General features: G+C 35.9%; 1 protein-coding gene across 2 annotated transcripts in view; it reads right to left on the reverse strand.

The window, feature by feature from the left end:
- LOC125194160 overlaps positions 1-14,278 on the reverse strand; it is a 36,488-nt gene that overhangs the window by 16,900 nt on the left and 5,310 nt on the right. Inside the window, exons 7-34 of one of the 2 annotated variants that reach the window (XM_048092225.1) lie at positions 14,100-14,203; positions 13,872-13,989; positions 13,477-13,578; positions 13,187-13,387; positions 12,518-12,675; positions 11,341-11,496; positions 10,606-10,698; positions 10,151-10,499; positions 9,918-10,031; positions 9,675-9,770; positions 9,166-9,233; positions 8,678-8,798; positions 8,391-8,600; positions 8,074-8,301; positions 7,894-8,003; positions 7,691-7,787; positions 6,885-6,983; positions 6,664-6,789; positions 6,453-6,521; positions 5,266-5,694; positions 4,597-4,923; positions 4,342-4,473; positions 4,142-4,255; positions 3,187-3,371; positions 2,536-2,644; positions 2,321-2,464; positions 1,276-1,551; positions 552-1,169 (exon numbers count right to left, since the gene is read on the reverse strand). In XM_048092225.1, the coding sequence (XP_047948182.1) occupies positions 552-1,169; positions 1,276-1,551; positions 2,321-2,464; positions 2,536-2,644; positions 3,187-3,371; positions 4,142-4,255; positions 4,342-4,473; positions 4,597-4,923; positions 5,266-5,694; positions 6,453-6,521; positions 6,664-6,789; positions 6,885-6,983; positions 7,691-7,787; positions 7,894-8,003; positions 8,074-8,301; positions 8,391-8,600; positions 8,678-8,798; positions 9,166-9,233; positions 9,675-9,770; positions 9,918-10,031; positions 10,151-10,499; positions 10,606-10,698; positions 11,341-11,496; positions 12,518-12,675; positions 13,187-13,387; positions 13,477-13,578; positions 13,872-13,989; positions 14,100-14,203 (4,953 nt within the window). Of the gene's footprint in view, positions 1-551; positions 1,170-1,275; positions 1,552-2,320; positions 2,465-2,535; positions 2,645-3,186; positions 3,372-4,141; positions 4,256-4,341; positions 4,474-4,596; positions 4,924-5,265; positions 5,695-6,452; positions 6,522-6,663; positions 6,790-6,884; positions 6,984-7,690; positions 7,788-7,893; positions 8,004-8,073; positions 8,302-8,390; positions 8,601-8,677; positions 8,799-9,165; positions 9,234-9,674; positions 9,771-9,917; positions 10,032-10,150; positions 10,500-10,605; positions 10,699-11,340; positions 11,497-12,517; positions 12,676-13,186; positions 13,388-13,476; positions 13,579-13,871; positions 13,990-14,099; positions 14,204-14,278 lie in introns of those variants that run through there. The other variant, XM_048092226.1, reaches the window with a different exon arrangement.

Below are 14,278 nucleotides of genomic sequence, written 5' to 3' on the forward strand. Positions count from 1 at the left end.
GGAGCTGTCAATAACATACTCGGTATACTTGTCCAGGATAGCTAGAAGGTTAGAGCAATCGTCTATGTACTACAGTGAGAAACTACACAAAAGATTGTTGTTGCAAAGGAGCTGATTTATAGAACATCTCCTCGAATAAGGGATTTTATTGCATCCTATCTTAGTATATACTCCTCCGAAGGAAATAGAATCATATCAGAAGTAGGCTAACACTAGCTAGTCAGTACACTAGTGTCTTCCTATCTTCCCACATAGGGGATGTGTGATATTTTCTTCCAACTGTCAAACAGTTGCTTCTCAAGCCTGGGAGAGTGTTCAGTTTCTCTGTGTTTGTACTTCCTAGCCCCTAACTTAGTTCAGCCTCCTTATCAATAGTAATATTTTTTTATTTGCTTCCTAAATCCAACAGAGGAAGCATCACAACACGGGAAAAGGTAAAAACCACAATCCATATTTAATGTATGGCAACACAGTTTCCAGTTAGCAATACAACTAACAAAGAAATAGCCAAGATAAGGACAAAGCGTGTAGATTAGAAGAAGTAATATTACCTCAAATTTCACATTGGTGAACTTTAAATGCTTTCCCCGCCCAATGATAATAATAGGCCGATGTATGAAAAATTGTGACTCACTCTCTTCTTTCCCACTAGCAAGGCGTATTGTCTTACCACAGCCATCATATGTGTACTCATCAATCCCGACAGAATCTACTACAAGTTGTCGACTTGGGGATAGCTGCACTACATCTTCAGTTTGTTTATACAAAGGAGCAGAAAGCACTATGTTGTTCTTCTTAGAAATTGGATCATTCTTGGGATCCATCATTTCATCCCTGCCCGTAATGGTGCCCAATGCTGGCACGAAAAACTCACAAACGGCCAGAAGAAAATCTGGAACAACAAGAACACGAGGCTGCTGCACACGAACTACAAATGATTGAGATGAGACTCGCCATCTTCCATCCATTAAGAACATTGTTGAATTTGGTAAATCAACATTTTGTTCAGGAGACATCTGCTTTGTGACATCAGAGCACGAACCAAGCATCAATCTCATTTCAGCCTTCGTGTTGGGGCGGATATCTAAAATTGAAAACCTAGGTAATGTAACATATAGGTCTGCTTCTGATAAGGATGTCATCCTGTATGATACCCATAGACCTTCAAGCTGCAGGTAAGATACAAATTCATAAGCAAGAAAGATATACACATCGAATTAAAAAATAGAAGGAAGAAACTGAATAGACAGAAGAAAGAATAAAAAATAAACTCACAATGACATGAGCCAAAGGCGATTCCTTGTCAACCCCATAGCACAGCTCTAGTAGCAAATAGTCCATTTCAACAGTCATTACGGTCACAGTTCTTGACAAAAGGACCTGGCTATTCATGTTCACCTTATCAGCCAGCAATTTTATTGTGTCCTTCGCAGAAGAATTGCTGTTGCGGAAACCAGGAGGAAGATTTGGTTGTTCACTCATGTTCATGAGGGCACAATTAAGAATGACAGTATATTCTTTATCAGACATCACAGCATGCAATGAACCAACCTGTTCCACAAGATGAGGATACTAGTGTCAAGGTAAATGAAAAGGTGGTAAGATTTCAAATTAAAATAACAGGGTATAAAGCCATTACAGTAATATGCAAGATAAAGTATACAAAATGTAATAAATATTTGGATCTTCATCAAATAAATACCTCCTCTAATTCATCTAGACATTCTAAGCAACTGTAGCAAACCCCCCATGGCCTAGCAGATAAGAGAACTCATCTTTACTCATCCCAATCCCAAAACCTTAAAATCCAAGCAATATTATACAACCTCTAATAAAAGGCAAATTCATCCCCTCAAATGATAAAACTCCTACTGTTTATGTACACATGTAGGAGGATGCATTTGGTGAAAATATCGATGTAATTTTATAGTCACTCGGCCTAAATGCTACAAAAAGAACATTAGCTTAATTGAAGATCAATATCGATGATATTGAGATGGTCCTCTAAATCAAGATAGATGGGTGGGCATATTTAAGACCGAATTTCTTCCTTAAGCAATTTCATCAGTAGACAAAAAAAATTAATCAGCAAATCAAATCCAACTTACTACTGCTATTAAGTTGTTAGTAACTGATAGTTTCATCAATATTCAAAAAATTGGGCTTATAAGACAGCTATAGTCAAACATCATGTTTTGGTGTAAAGCGTAGGAAATAGAAGAAAGCATCTGAGCAATAAAAACTCATAATCACATAATCTTCCATGGAGAACTAATGACGACATAAAATCAGGACAACAAGTAATTGGAACAGTGGTTACTTTAACTTCCAAACCAAATGTCGGAACTTTGCGAAAGACATCTCTTAAACTGCGCCTAACAAAAAGGTGAACTTCTCTTCCTTCTCTTATCATTTGTTTTCCAATAGAACCATCAATTCCAACAGCCATATTTATTCCCAAAACCTGTTTGTAAGAAATAGAATCAGAGGAAGCCACCATTTGAAAAATACAATACTTTGAATAAATATATTAACCTCTGCATCAAGAACATCAAGATGGACAGCAGAAGGATCTTTCTCAGGACATCCATGCCATGTGGCCGTATTTTTTATCCGCAGAAGGCCAAGATCTAGTTGGATGAAACTGTAGACAACAGAAACTGAATTAACATATCCACTCAAAACAGAAGTAAATATATTAGTAATAAAAAAGATCTATCAATAAGTCTTTAAACTTATCAAAAGAAAAGCACTCGGCATCAATCCAACAACACTAGCATCAGCACATTCATAGTACTTGAGAGTAGAACAAAATTAGCATATCCTGGCGGAAAGGGGAAATATTCTAAAGCGAGAAAGGCAAGAAAGTGCTAATCTATAATAAAAACTGAGAGATACAAAAGGTGTTTTAGTTCACTCGTACAAAGCCACTTCATTCTTCTGCATAATGTAGAGAAATAGGGAGAAACTCAAGGTGTCTAAGGTAATTTAAGAGAACACAAATCCACAGATAAAGTAATATGACCAGCCACACAGATCAAAGCAACAATAGAACTTGATGAAGCACCAAATCATTGCGTTACAAAGAGTTAGAAAGTCCACAGAAAGAAAGCTTTCATTTTTGTAAATGAACCAAAATATAATCTTAGTCCAACAGAGAGAGAAATAACAAGAAAGAAAACTAACTCTCTGGTCAGTGAATTTCGTGGAACTAAAATAATTGGATTATCCAACAAAAGGTTGAACTTTATGGCAGCTGCTCCATCAACCTCATATTTCTGAATCAGCCACTCGATTCCTGCGACTTTGTCAACAAGTTTTATTGCTTCTTCAGGTCGAGGAGGGGCAAGTTCCATTAAGTAAGCCGTTATCTGCATGTAAACATTCAGATTAATGGTTAAACTTCTGTAAACAAGAAAAACATTATGAACTGGCCTTTTATTTTCCAATTTATTCATGCAAACCAAGTTGCCAAGAAGAGTCTGTCACTATAAGGTCTTGTTTACTTTCTTGATATATAAAAGGATGGATTAGACAGGCCCTTGAATATTTTGTCTTTAAATGGATTATACCAGGGGGTGGGGTGGGGGTTTTCATCCTCTTGGTAAAAAGGATATATGGCGCTGAAGATAAACCTAGCAAACGCGAATCCCTTACTCTTAAGAGAATCGAAGGATTTTCTGTTAATGATAGTACTGGAGATTCAAGCTAAATGTTTTAGTTAAAGCTTCTTTTTTTTGGAGACAGGGTGTGCATCTCATTACCTTATTGTGCGTGGTAGCATTGAATAAAATTTGTTTCTTACAAAAAAGATAAATGTATATAGTTTCTTTTGGTTATTATTGCCTTCTTATTACCAAGTCGTACATATTAAATTACTGAATCCACTATATAATTTACTGAACTTAAAAAACAAAACAAAAATTCTCCAGGTTTCAAGCCAGTTAAATTTTAGTATTTTTTAAATTGAGTTCAGTAAATTATACAACAGATTCAGTAATTTTATATGTCCGTTACAGTATTAAAAAAGGGGGACTCACAGGCTCACAATAAGCAGGGCACTCATTTGATTCCTCTCCTATAGAGAGTTGTGCATAGATTATGTGCAAACATCGGAAGACTATAAAGCCAAAATATATACCTCCTGGACGAATCTGTAAAGAAAAACAATACGAACAGCAGAGATCCGGCCACTCAAACTGAAGTCATATCCTTCATAATCATCATCTCCAACAGTGAAAGAAGTGAAGCTAAACTGGAAAGAGGCCAAAGGAAGAAAGGAAGCAACATTAGTTGGAAACATGAAGTAAGAACGAACGTCAAAGCAAAACATTTATATACCTGTACAAGGGATTCAGCTTCCTGGTTGCGCAAATCACAAAGCCAACCCCACCAGTGATCAGGCCCAAGTGATAGGTCACAAACCCTCAAGTTTCCTAAAGTACCCTCAATAGAAAGCGAACTTGGATGAACCTTAACGAGGAAAAATTATTTGTAATCATAAACCATGTCACAGAAAGTAAATAATGCACTACAAGTTTCCATAAAAAACATTAATCCATATATTTCAAACACCCAAAAGTCATTACTAAATACCTTAAAATCCAGAAGGAAATTTTCTTGCACGAACATAGCCAGTTGAGAACCATCCTCCTTATTGAGAAACATAGTGACACTATCAACATTCATGTTCAAATGGAAAACAACCCGACCTTTTCCATAACCCAGTAGTCCCTTAATGGATGGTGCATGCTCATATTCTTCTCCCTTATCTTTCTCCCCCAAAGGATCATCTGACGGATTTTTTATGTCTGCAGTACTTGCTCCACTATTTATGGAGCTCATATCAACACCAAAGTCCATTAAAGAAACAAGAGTGGGTCGGTTGCAATAAAATTCCAGCTTTGCCATTTCAACACTCATCTGAAACATTCACCGCATAATTTAGAAACTATCACGAGCTTGCACAAATCTACTCTTGTTTACTACTACCTTAATCTTTGAAAAATAGAACATTTGAAACGACACAGGTTTTAATGTACAATTGGTAAAATAAGAGAGAATAATTGGTAAAGTAAGAGAGAGGGAGAGAAAAAAAATTAGAGTAAGAGAGAAGAAGGAAAAAGTAGTGGAAATGGAGTTAGTGGATTGTGGGGTCTACTTCTTAAAATAGAAAGTTTCTATTTTTAAGAGAAGGCCCAAAATGGAAATAGTTTCTATTTTTAAGAGATGGAGGTAGTATCACATTGTGTTTTCAGATATTACCTGTGTATCTACACCATCATAATCAGGGGAACCAGGGCTCCTTCTCAAGAATGTGACAGATACAAAATCAGAATCATCAGAGCCCAAGGCCTCATAGAAAACATCGTTTGCAACAAAGTTTAAACTAGGCGAATCCATCTCATGGACAATAGTGTCAACATTGTCATGTGAAATCATAAAATCGGACAGTGCATCATTGAAGTCGTCATCTGCATCATTGAGGATATCATCCTCCTCAACTCCAGCTGCAAGCATGTCCTTCCCCAGTTGTTCTAAATTAGGGTTGCTACTTGGATGCTGATGAATGTTAACTGAACAAGCGAAATACTGAGAATGTCCATATAGAGAACTCTGAAGTTCATCCATAATCTTCAACGAATTCAGCTTCACTTTCAACGTCAAATCACTTGCACAAATTGAGACATGCACCTAAGAGAATCAGATATTCCAATGTCAATAACATGTAAAGAGATTCTCCCCGGAATAAGAAATATCATCATGTCCCAAGAAAATGAATATGGAGTACAATATTAGCAACTCTATGTATTAACTAGTCCAATTTACACACAACAAAGATATCATATCAACACGTGAAAGTCTAACAAGACAGAGTGCTTGCATCAAAATTTGAATGGAATCAACAAAAGTTTACTAAACACTCAGCGTCCATTGAAAGCTGCACAGAGTCAGAGCTTAAGTGAAAACTTACAATTCTCGTTTAGAATGTACAAGGTTCTGAAAGATATAGGAGCATGTCAAATTATGGGAATAAAGAAGCTCAATATCTAGTCAACTGACCAAACTGAAGGACATCGGATGTGATTCAGTTCACAGAACCACATACAAACCAATTTACCACAGCTGGCTAACAATGATGAGAAGCTATAATATTTTGGTTGAAAACTACAAAATAATGAACAGGTTCATTCTTTGAGATACGGAATGTGACTGATTAGGCATACTCTCCCAGCGGAAGGCTAGGCAAGAGCCAACAAAGGGCAGGTTCTGCTTATTATTTCCACAGATAACCAAGGGGATGTGAAATTAATGTTACAAGTTGTTTAAAAATTAGAACTCCACTTGCTCATAATTTAGTTTACATCGCTCACAAAAAATGGAAATGGTATTCAATATCAAGAATATTTAGCTCTGCCTCTGCCTGATTGGGCAAACCAAATATTACTAACCTTTCCTCCACCAGCAAGAAGTTCGAGAATGAGTTTTTCTTGTACTCTCTCATACTCCTCTTCTCCAAACTAATTAGCAAGCAAGGGAAAGATGGTGATTCTCAGACCATGAAATAAGGGGAAAATTCAATTAAAACTAAATAGAGGGATAAGTATGAAAAGCAATGACAAAATTCATATCTACATCTAGGAACAGAATTCCAATTCTGACCTTTCCATATACTGACAGTTTAGTTTCTACCACAGATCCATTGAGGACAAGATCAGCTGCTTTATCACTACTGGCCCGAGATTCAGCAAAATCAACCAGTCCATCCCTTAGGCCATCGAGAATAGCCTTCATCCAAATAACAGAGTCAGACTATAACACAAGCACTTTCTCTGAGAGAAAAGAAGATTGCAAAAAAACAGTTAAATGATTTCACATCTCACAGATGCTCGATAGGTGCTTTGCACAAGTTCTCTCAACCAAGTTGATTTTTCCTCTTCATTAGGGAACTCTATTATCAGGGCACCAGAAGACTCCAGAGCCTAGTTTGCATAAGAAAAAAAATATATAAAGCAGTCTCAAAAGGTTCCATAATAAGAAGGGGTAAGTGTGCCTAAATACATGAACTTTCACCAAATACTGGTTTTGCACATGAACTAAAATGTATGCCGCCAAATACACAAACTTTCAATAGTTCTTGTCGTTCACAAGGTTGTCGATTATCAACGAATTAATGTCAATGTAGCTAGCTGAAGTGGCAAACTAATGTCATCATAACTAGCTAAAGTGATGTAGACATCCAACTAATATAAAAGCATAACAAAATGATAATTGGAGGGATATAATGAGATTGAGACAAGCAATGGACATACAAACCAAACTACTCAGAAACTAACAGATGAACCTACCCATTAATAAGATAAGAGAAATATCAATATTAAAGAAAACTAACAACCAAACTGTAAAAGATAACATTGACAAGTTTACTTTCATAGCTTCATTAGGATATCCCACTGTACTGACAAATCATATTTTATTCTTTTAAAACAAGGACAAGCAAGTATAAAGCCAATGACTTAAATCGCATGACATGATTTCAGCCACAATCTTTCACCGGACAGTCTCGAAACTATCATTAGTTCATTATGCTAGATTTAAATGATAGGTACAATACGTCTCAAGTGAAATAATAAAATGTGTCAAAAGATGATCTGACAAGTACTGTTATTAAAATCTCAGGCATACCGACCTTTTGGATATCCATGCCTCTACTGCTCACAGCAATACAAAAAAGTGAACCACCAACATTTGTAGGAGGAACATCACATACTTGTTTACCAGCCATGCTGCAGTCCGGAAATGGTGGACATGGAAAAAAGGGATCTTATTAACACAAAAGTGAATGTCAATCCATGGCAATGAATTAAAGGGAAAGCAAAATAAAATGTAGACCTTGTACACCGTTGATAGCTTTGGGAACTTTCAGATTCTAAAACATAAAGGTGTAATCCAGATAAGACAATATAACAAGGTTGCCAGGAAGCAACTGAATAGCCAATTCCCTGCATATAATAAGGTCACAAACACATTACAGCATTAACAATATTTCAGGATCTCAAGATATCAACATACCCTCCAAACTAGAATTCTCGCCTCAGTTGCCAGATCTAGTGGACTCCAAGGCACATGACCAGTTTGTAGATGTTCTACTCTGTGCTGCTCATCACTATGCATTGCACCATTGAGTAAATTCAATAATTCATTGAGCCTGAAATATCGTTTTGGCGAGAAGTGTAGGCCAAGGCTTGGGATTTGAACAGATATACGTGTTGATGGATGATTGGGTCTAGGCACCTTTATCTGAGCAGTAGTATAAATTAGAATACCAAAAATAATCTGAAGATGCAAAACATGATAAAAAGTTTACATAGCATGTTTGTGAAATATACCTGGTCAACAATGACAGCAATTCCACACCTATCAATAAGAGAATAAAATTTGTCAGCATCTTGTGAAGAGGAAGGAAATGAAGGTCGGGATCCCCAGTCAAAAGGCTGAGTACTGGAACCACAATCTGCAAAAAAAGCTGCAATATCCCTTCCAGATATATAAAAACGAGAAAATAGATTATCGCTGTGGTCATGGAGCTGGCCGTCCTCCTGTTCAGAAGATAAAATACTTTTTACTATTCCAACATGACATATAAACAAATCCAGGAACAAGAAAAACGGGATACCTTGGTTTTTAATGTGAAATGCCCCAAATCTAACAGAAGATGGGTGTCAATTGCATTAGATCCACGAGAGTTTATAGGAACGATAACTTTGGGAGCATCAAGATCAATGTCAAGAGCAAATCTGATGATATGAGATTGAATTAGAATAAGAATCTACATATAAACTATAACATCAACTGGTATTGATTGTATTAGTAAATTTAGGAGATACAAGAGCAGTCCAATCACTTACAAATTAGCACAACAATATGGAGATGTAGCCAAAGAATAAATATCGTGCTTCTTAATTGAATTATAAAACTTATTTTTACATTTACAACCCTTCTCATAATGCAAACATTCATCATCAAAAATCAATTTGAATTGAACAACTATAATCAGCTTAAATCGCTTCGTTTGAGAGAATGAAAATCACAGCAAATAACTAGCATAGCCAAAGGGCATCACTTGAGTGAAATCTGTCTAGATAATAAGTATGCAAAGCTGACCTGCTCTGCTCTTCTAAAACCATCTGAAATTGTTCCTGAGCTTTCCGAGTTACTTCTTCAATTTTATACTGTCCGGTACAGTAATTGCTCAAAGGTTAGTTTAACCAGAAAACATTGTAAAGCAATCAGTCCACTAAGAAAGCTGAAAGCATGTGCTGAGCTTATAGAAAAGATTTTTTAAGTTACTTTAGGGGCTTATAAGATGTTTTTTGTCTGCAAATAAACAGTTAAATCATTCAATTGTACAAAATTATAGATTTTTAAAATATGAATACTTCCCAGAATAAGCCTCTGTACATATTCAAAACAGTTACATTAATTTGTGACATCCTATTTTTTGAGAGCTTGCAATATGTTTGTTAAAATCTTAAAAATAAATGACAATCTATGAAGGAGTCTATAGACATCTTCTATGATCTTTTTAAGGACCTTATAAGCTTAGCCCGAAATCCTCCTCGAGATACCAGACTTCTCATAGTAAGATTGAATGGATTATAAGAAAAAATTACCTGCAGGGCAGTTGCAGTTTCCAATGCAACAGATGGACTAACAGCAGTGCTCCTCTTCATAAAATGTAAAAAGCGTTCAAAGCTTTCTATGATCACCTATAATTGTTTTGTAGTAAACAAAACTTCATTAATATAACAGAAATACTACTAAAAACGAATAGGGGCCAGGACACAATATAAAGAATAAGATGCTCTAACTAACAAAACGGGGGACAAGACCAGTCACGTGATAGGAAGAACTACCGTGACATGACATGGAGATATTGTTGCGGAAAGCCTCCAATCTACATTTTCTCCTTCTGGAGCATGCACAAAAGTAGCTTGCAAAGCATTCACCTTCCGCTCACTGGAGACACTCTGTTCCAATAAGCCATATTGATCACAAACAAAATTGAATAACCAACCATAGTCCCGAGAAGAAACGGTGGAAGAGACATTAAGAACTCAACTATAAAAATGATATTAAGAAAACAGACCTGCACAAGGGTTCCTTCGGGTGAAGAGAAACCATAGTATTGCAATGTCACATCACAATGTATGCTCTTTTGTTTCAACTTCGTACACACATTCAAATTTTCAAATCTACCACAAACAATCTCAGTGTTATCAATGTTGACTATCCTAGCCGCTGCTTTACTGATAGATACAATAATCATGTAGTGTATCATATTTCGCACATCCTTCCCTGTCTGAGCCAAATCCTCATCTGGTTGAAAACTTAGCAATTTATTGACTGCTTCCCATTCTTCTTTAGTCAATTTTTCTTCCACTGACCCAGATAAACTTGAATTTTCACTAGCAGGGTCATCAACTGAAGTGCTTCGCCTGCTTGAGAAAATATCATCATATACATATAGGAAAAACATATAAGAAATGCCCGTACAGGACACTAACATGGGATACAAATGTAATATAACAGCACATTACTTACCATCTTACCGGAAACCAGCCTTTTTTCTTAAGCATTTGCTGTTCAGCAGCTTCCTTTGATTTTACTGACTCAACCTTTGCATGGGCAAGAAACCTAAACAATGATCAGAAAAGATAATGATTCTAATCAATGCTCAAAATTACAAGGCAGGGCTCTAACAACCAAACCAGTCAAGGCAACTAAGCATCTCAAATGAAATAGCATGTATTCAAACAATGACCTAAAGCAATGATAAGAAAAGGCAATAAAGCTCATGCAGCAAATATAAAATATTAATTTGTTCGATGGATCGCATTCGCATATCTCAACCTGTCCATTATTATCTTTATTAGTGTTAGAATAAAGGGGTGGACCAAGCTTTTGTTTCCAGAGCACTAATTCTTATGTTATTCATGTACTGGAGTTTAGTCATTTAGGATGTTATGGAAATTATCTTGGTTGAGTGGGCAGATTTTCTGCTTGTCAGGAAGAAACTTTCCTTATCGGCGCATGACGTTTGGTGAAGGTTCGCTTGCAGGTTGTTTTTCTCGTCTTTTTTGATAGTGTTCCTCTCAATATAGAGATTCATTTGAATTCTCTATCATCTCAAAATACCCTTTACTTTTTCAGCATATATTCCTATGTGCATAGGCTGTAGTTAGGACTTCTAAAAGCAGGGAACAAATTAATTCTTCTGTAAACTTATACTTTATCCAGGAAGGAAAATCTGTATATGTGGATATATCAGGTACATACCTCCACAACAGAATAACTTTAGCATCAAGGTCTTTTTCAATTTCTTTTTGTTCATCTGTATCTATATCTGATCCTTGCAACGAATCAGCATAGAGTTGCACATATTGTCTACGAAGATGGCATAGATGCTTGATTTGCTTCCATGAAAATCGATAACTGTCAGAACACAAAATCATATAAAACTTATAATTTGTAACATTAGAGTAAAAAATACAGAATGTTGAAAATCCAAAAAATTAAATCAAATGAATTCAGGAACTGATATACACCGCCCAACAATTTTGCTATATAGCAGTAACCAAAGAGGAGGTCTGGAAGTTCTTGACGATAATCCTGGCCATTTAGTAGCTCATGATACTACTGGACTTTCTGATGGAAATACTATTAAGCATGGTGAGCAATCACACCATTTAATTTTTTGAGACACATACACCAAGTTTACCAACCATATATCAATGTATCATCACATTTCTACAAGTACACCAATTACAACAAGATTATAACATGATATACCATGAAATTAAGTATCATGTGTACCCTTCACTATTACTACATAGTCACCAAACTGAAAAATTTGTTCTGTTTTTCAGTTCTAAATTGCAATCATACAATATATTCAAAAAAATCAAATCACGGAGCAAAGTGGCTTTTTCGTAGAACTCATGTGTATATATAAGTACACCCACACCTATGTTAGTGATACAATTCTGATTTTCAAGACTATTCCTGATTACAGTAAAATATATTGTCCCTTTTTTCTGAAAAGAGAAACAAATCATATCAACAAAGAAAAAGACAGTACACGAGATGAGTCATCCATAAAAGATAGATATCATCCTATTTAGGCAATACAACTCCTAGCTCTAGCTAAATCAGAAACATAGGTTTATATTCAATTTGACTCAAACCATCTTAACTCTGTTCCACCTAAAAATATTCCTCTTGATCCTTAAAAATCCATCAATTACTTTTAAGCCAAAGAGAATAGGAAAATTCTGAAGTGGATGCCAATAAATCTTTATTCTAAAATTTTGAACTAGCTTTATATCATAGTAGTTCTAATTAATCCATCCCAGATGTTACCAGAAAAGGTAACTCATAAAACCCGCATTTCTTGTTCAGTTCAAGTATTAAATCATTGCTAGATAGCTAGCGGCCATCTGAACATCAAATTTACCCCATCATCTTCTGCTGCAACCCAGCTTGAGCAGCATAACGCCACCACAATGCCGCACTACCTTTAACTGGCACCATGGGCCTTAAATGAGATATATCTACATGTGTTCTATATGCAGATATGGCCTCCATAAGTTTAATCCAATCATGATACTGAGCCTGAAATGAGAAAAAAAAAAGTATGAAATGAAAGAAAGACTTGGACCTCTAACAAACCACTAGGCACGGCGATAAATTCAACAGTACTTGCTGTGCATTTAATCAAGCTACCTAAAGTCAAATGAACTGTTCATAATGTACTCAAAATTGATTTTTTCCAAAAGGATAGAATAAAAAGTGCAAGGATGCTCGTTATACTGTGCAAGCAAGACCAAAAATAAAATCTAAAAGTAGAAGTCCGGTATTAAGATGAACTGATGAACAAAACATTTGCCATGCAGCCAGAGATAGTGGGAGACAATCAAGAATGCTAATCGATGGAAACATTATTTCTATTAGCTTATAAAATTAAATTGGAATTATTTATTAGGACTTTCTAGCCAAATCTCAATTCCCTTTAATATCACAAACAACATATATGTGTGTGTGTCAGCTTCTCGAGAACTAGATATTGTTGGGTAACGATAACCTCGTACATGATAATGGTTGAGATTTAGATCACGATATGTACCTCTGTAATTGTCAAAGAGACATCGGCAATGACAAGTGAGGCCTTTTCATATGGAACATTTGAATCTTCTCTATCCTTGTTACCTAAACGATGGTACTTAAGAGCTCCATTAATAGGTGAAACTAAATAGTTTCGTTCCTGGGCCCAAGATGATGCTGGATCCCGGCTCTTAGAAGATTCGTTAATGCCATCTTGGAAAACCTAGCAGAACATTATAGAAAAAAAGATAAATAATGTGAGAAAGAGGAACGGGATAGATTTATGAGAGACCATAATTAGCTTGAGATTACCTCAACCCATTCCTTAGGGCTAAGATCCTCCCATCTCTTGTTCAACTTCCAGGGATCACGATTGGTATCATGGTACACAGCAAGCCTTTCGAGTTGCAATGACTATAACGGAACCACACAAGAATACAAAAAGACCAATTACATTCAAGAAATTATGTGCCACTAGCACTCAACGCATGCTATTATTCATGTATCTTGAACAAAATGAACCAATGTTTCAGTATTGTGCTAGCATTTATAAGCAATAGTAATTCCAGAATGGCACTCACTTAATTCAAAATCTTCAAAATCATTTTCTAACATTTTCCAAAGCACTACTTCACAGATGAAATTTAACCTTTAATTGAGTACATACAAAAGAAATCACCAATAGAAGAAAAAGGTTGAAGTATTACCTTGCGTAATTTATCTAAAGCACCACTTGTATCAAAGGTTTCATTGCCATGCTCATCCATTGTAAAAGCAGCAAGCTTTGCAAGGGTGAAGCCACAAGAGAATGGATGTCCTGGGTTGCTGTATGAAAAATTGGAAAAATAACCAAAGATACGCAGACAGAGCGTCAAGCCCAGAAAGGATATTGGCAAGATGATAAGGTGTTACTAACTCCAATTAAAAAGGCTAACCTCACAGAGTCCTCATATCTAATGTGAACGTTGCTTATAGAGATTTTAAGGTTTCCAATAATTGTAGATATTAGTGAACCCAGCCAAGAATTTCCAGCAGCTGACTGCAAAATATGAAATAAATATATATGAGTGAACTGCCAAAAAACATGAATTCCTGAAACAATGTAATGCTTTAT

The sequence above is a fragment of the Salvia hispanica genome, chromosome 6 (genome assembly GCF_023119035.1).
Source record: "Salvia hispanica cultivar TCC Black 2014 chromosome 6, UniMelb_Shisp_WGS_1.0, whole genome shotgun sequence".
NCBI classification, from domain to species: Eukaryota; Viridiplantae; Streptophyta; class Magnoliopsida; order Lamiales; family Lamiaceae; genus Salvia; species Salvia hispanica.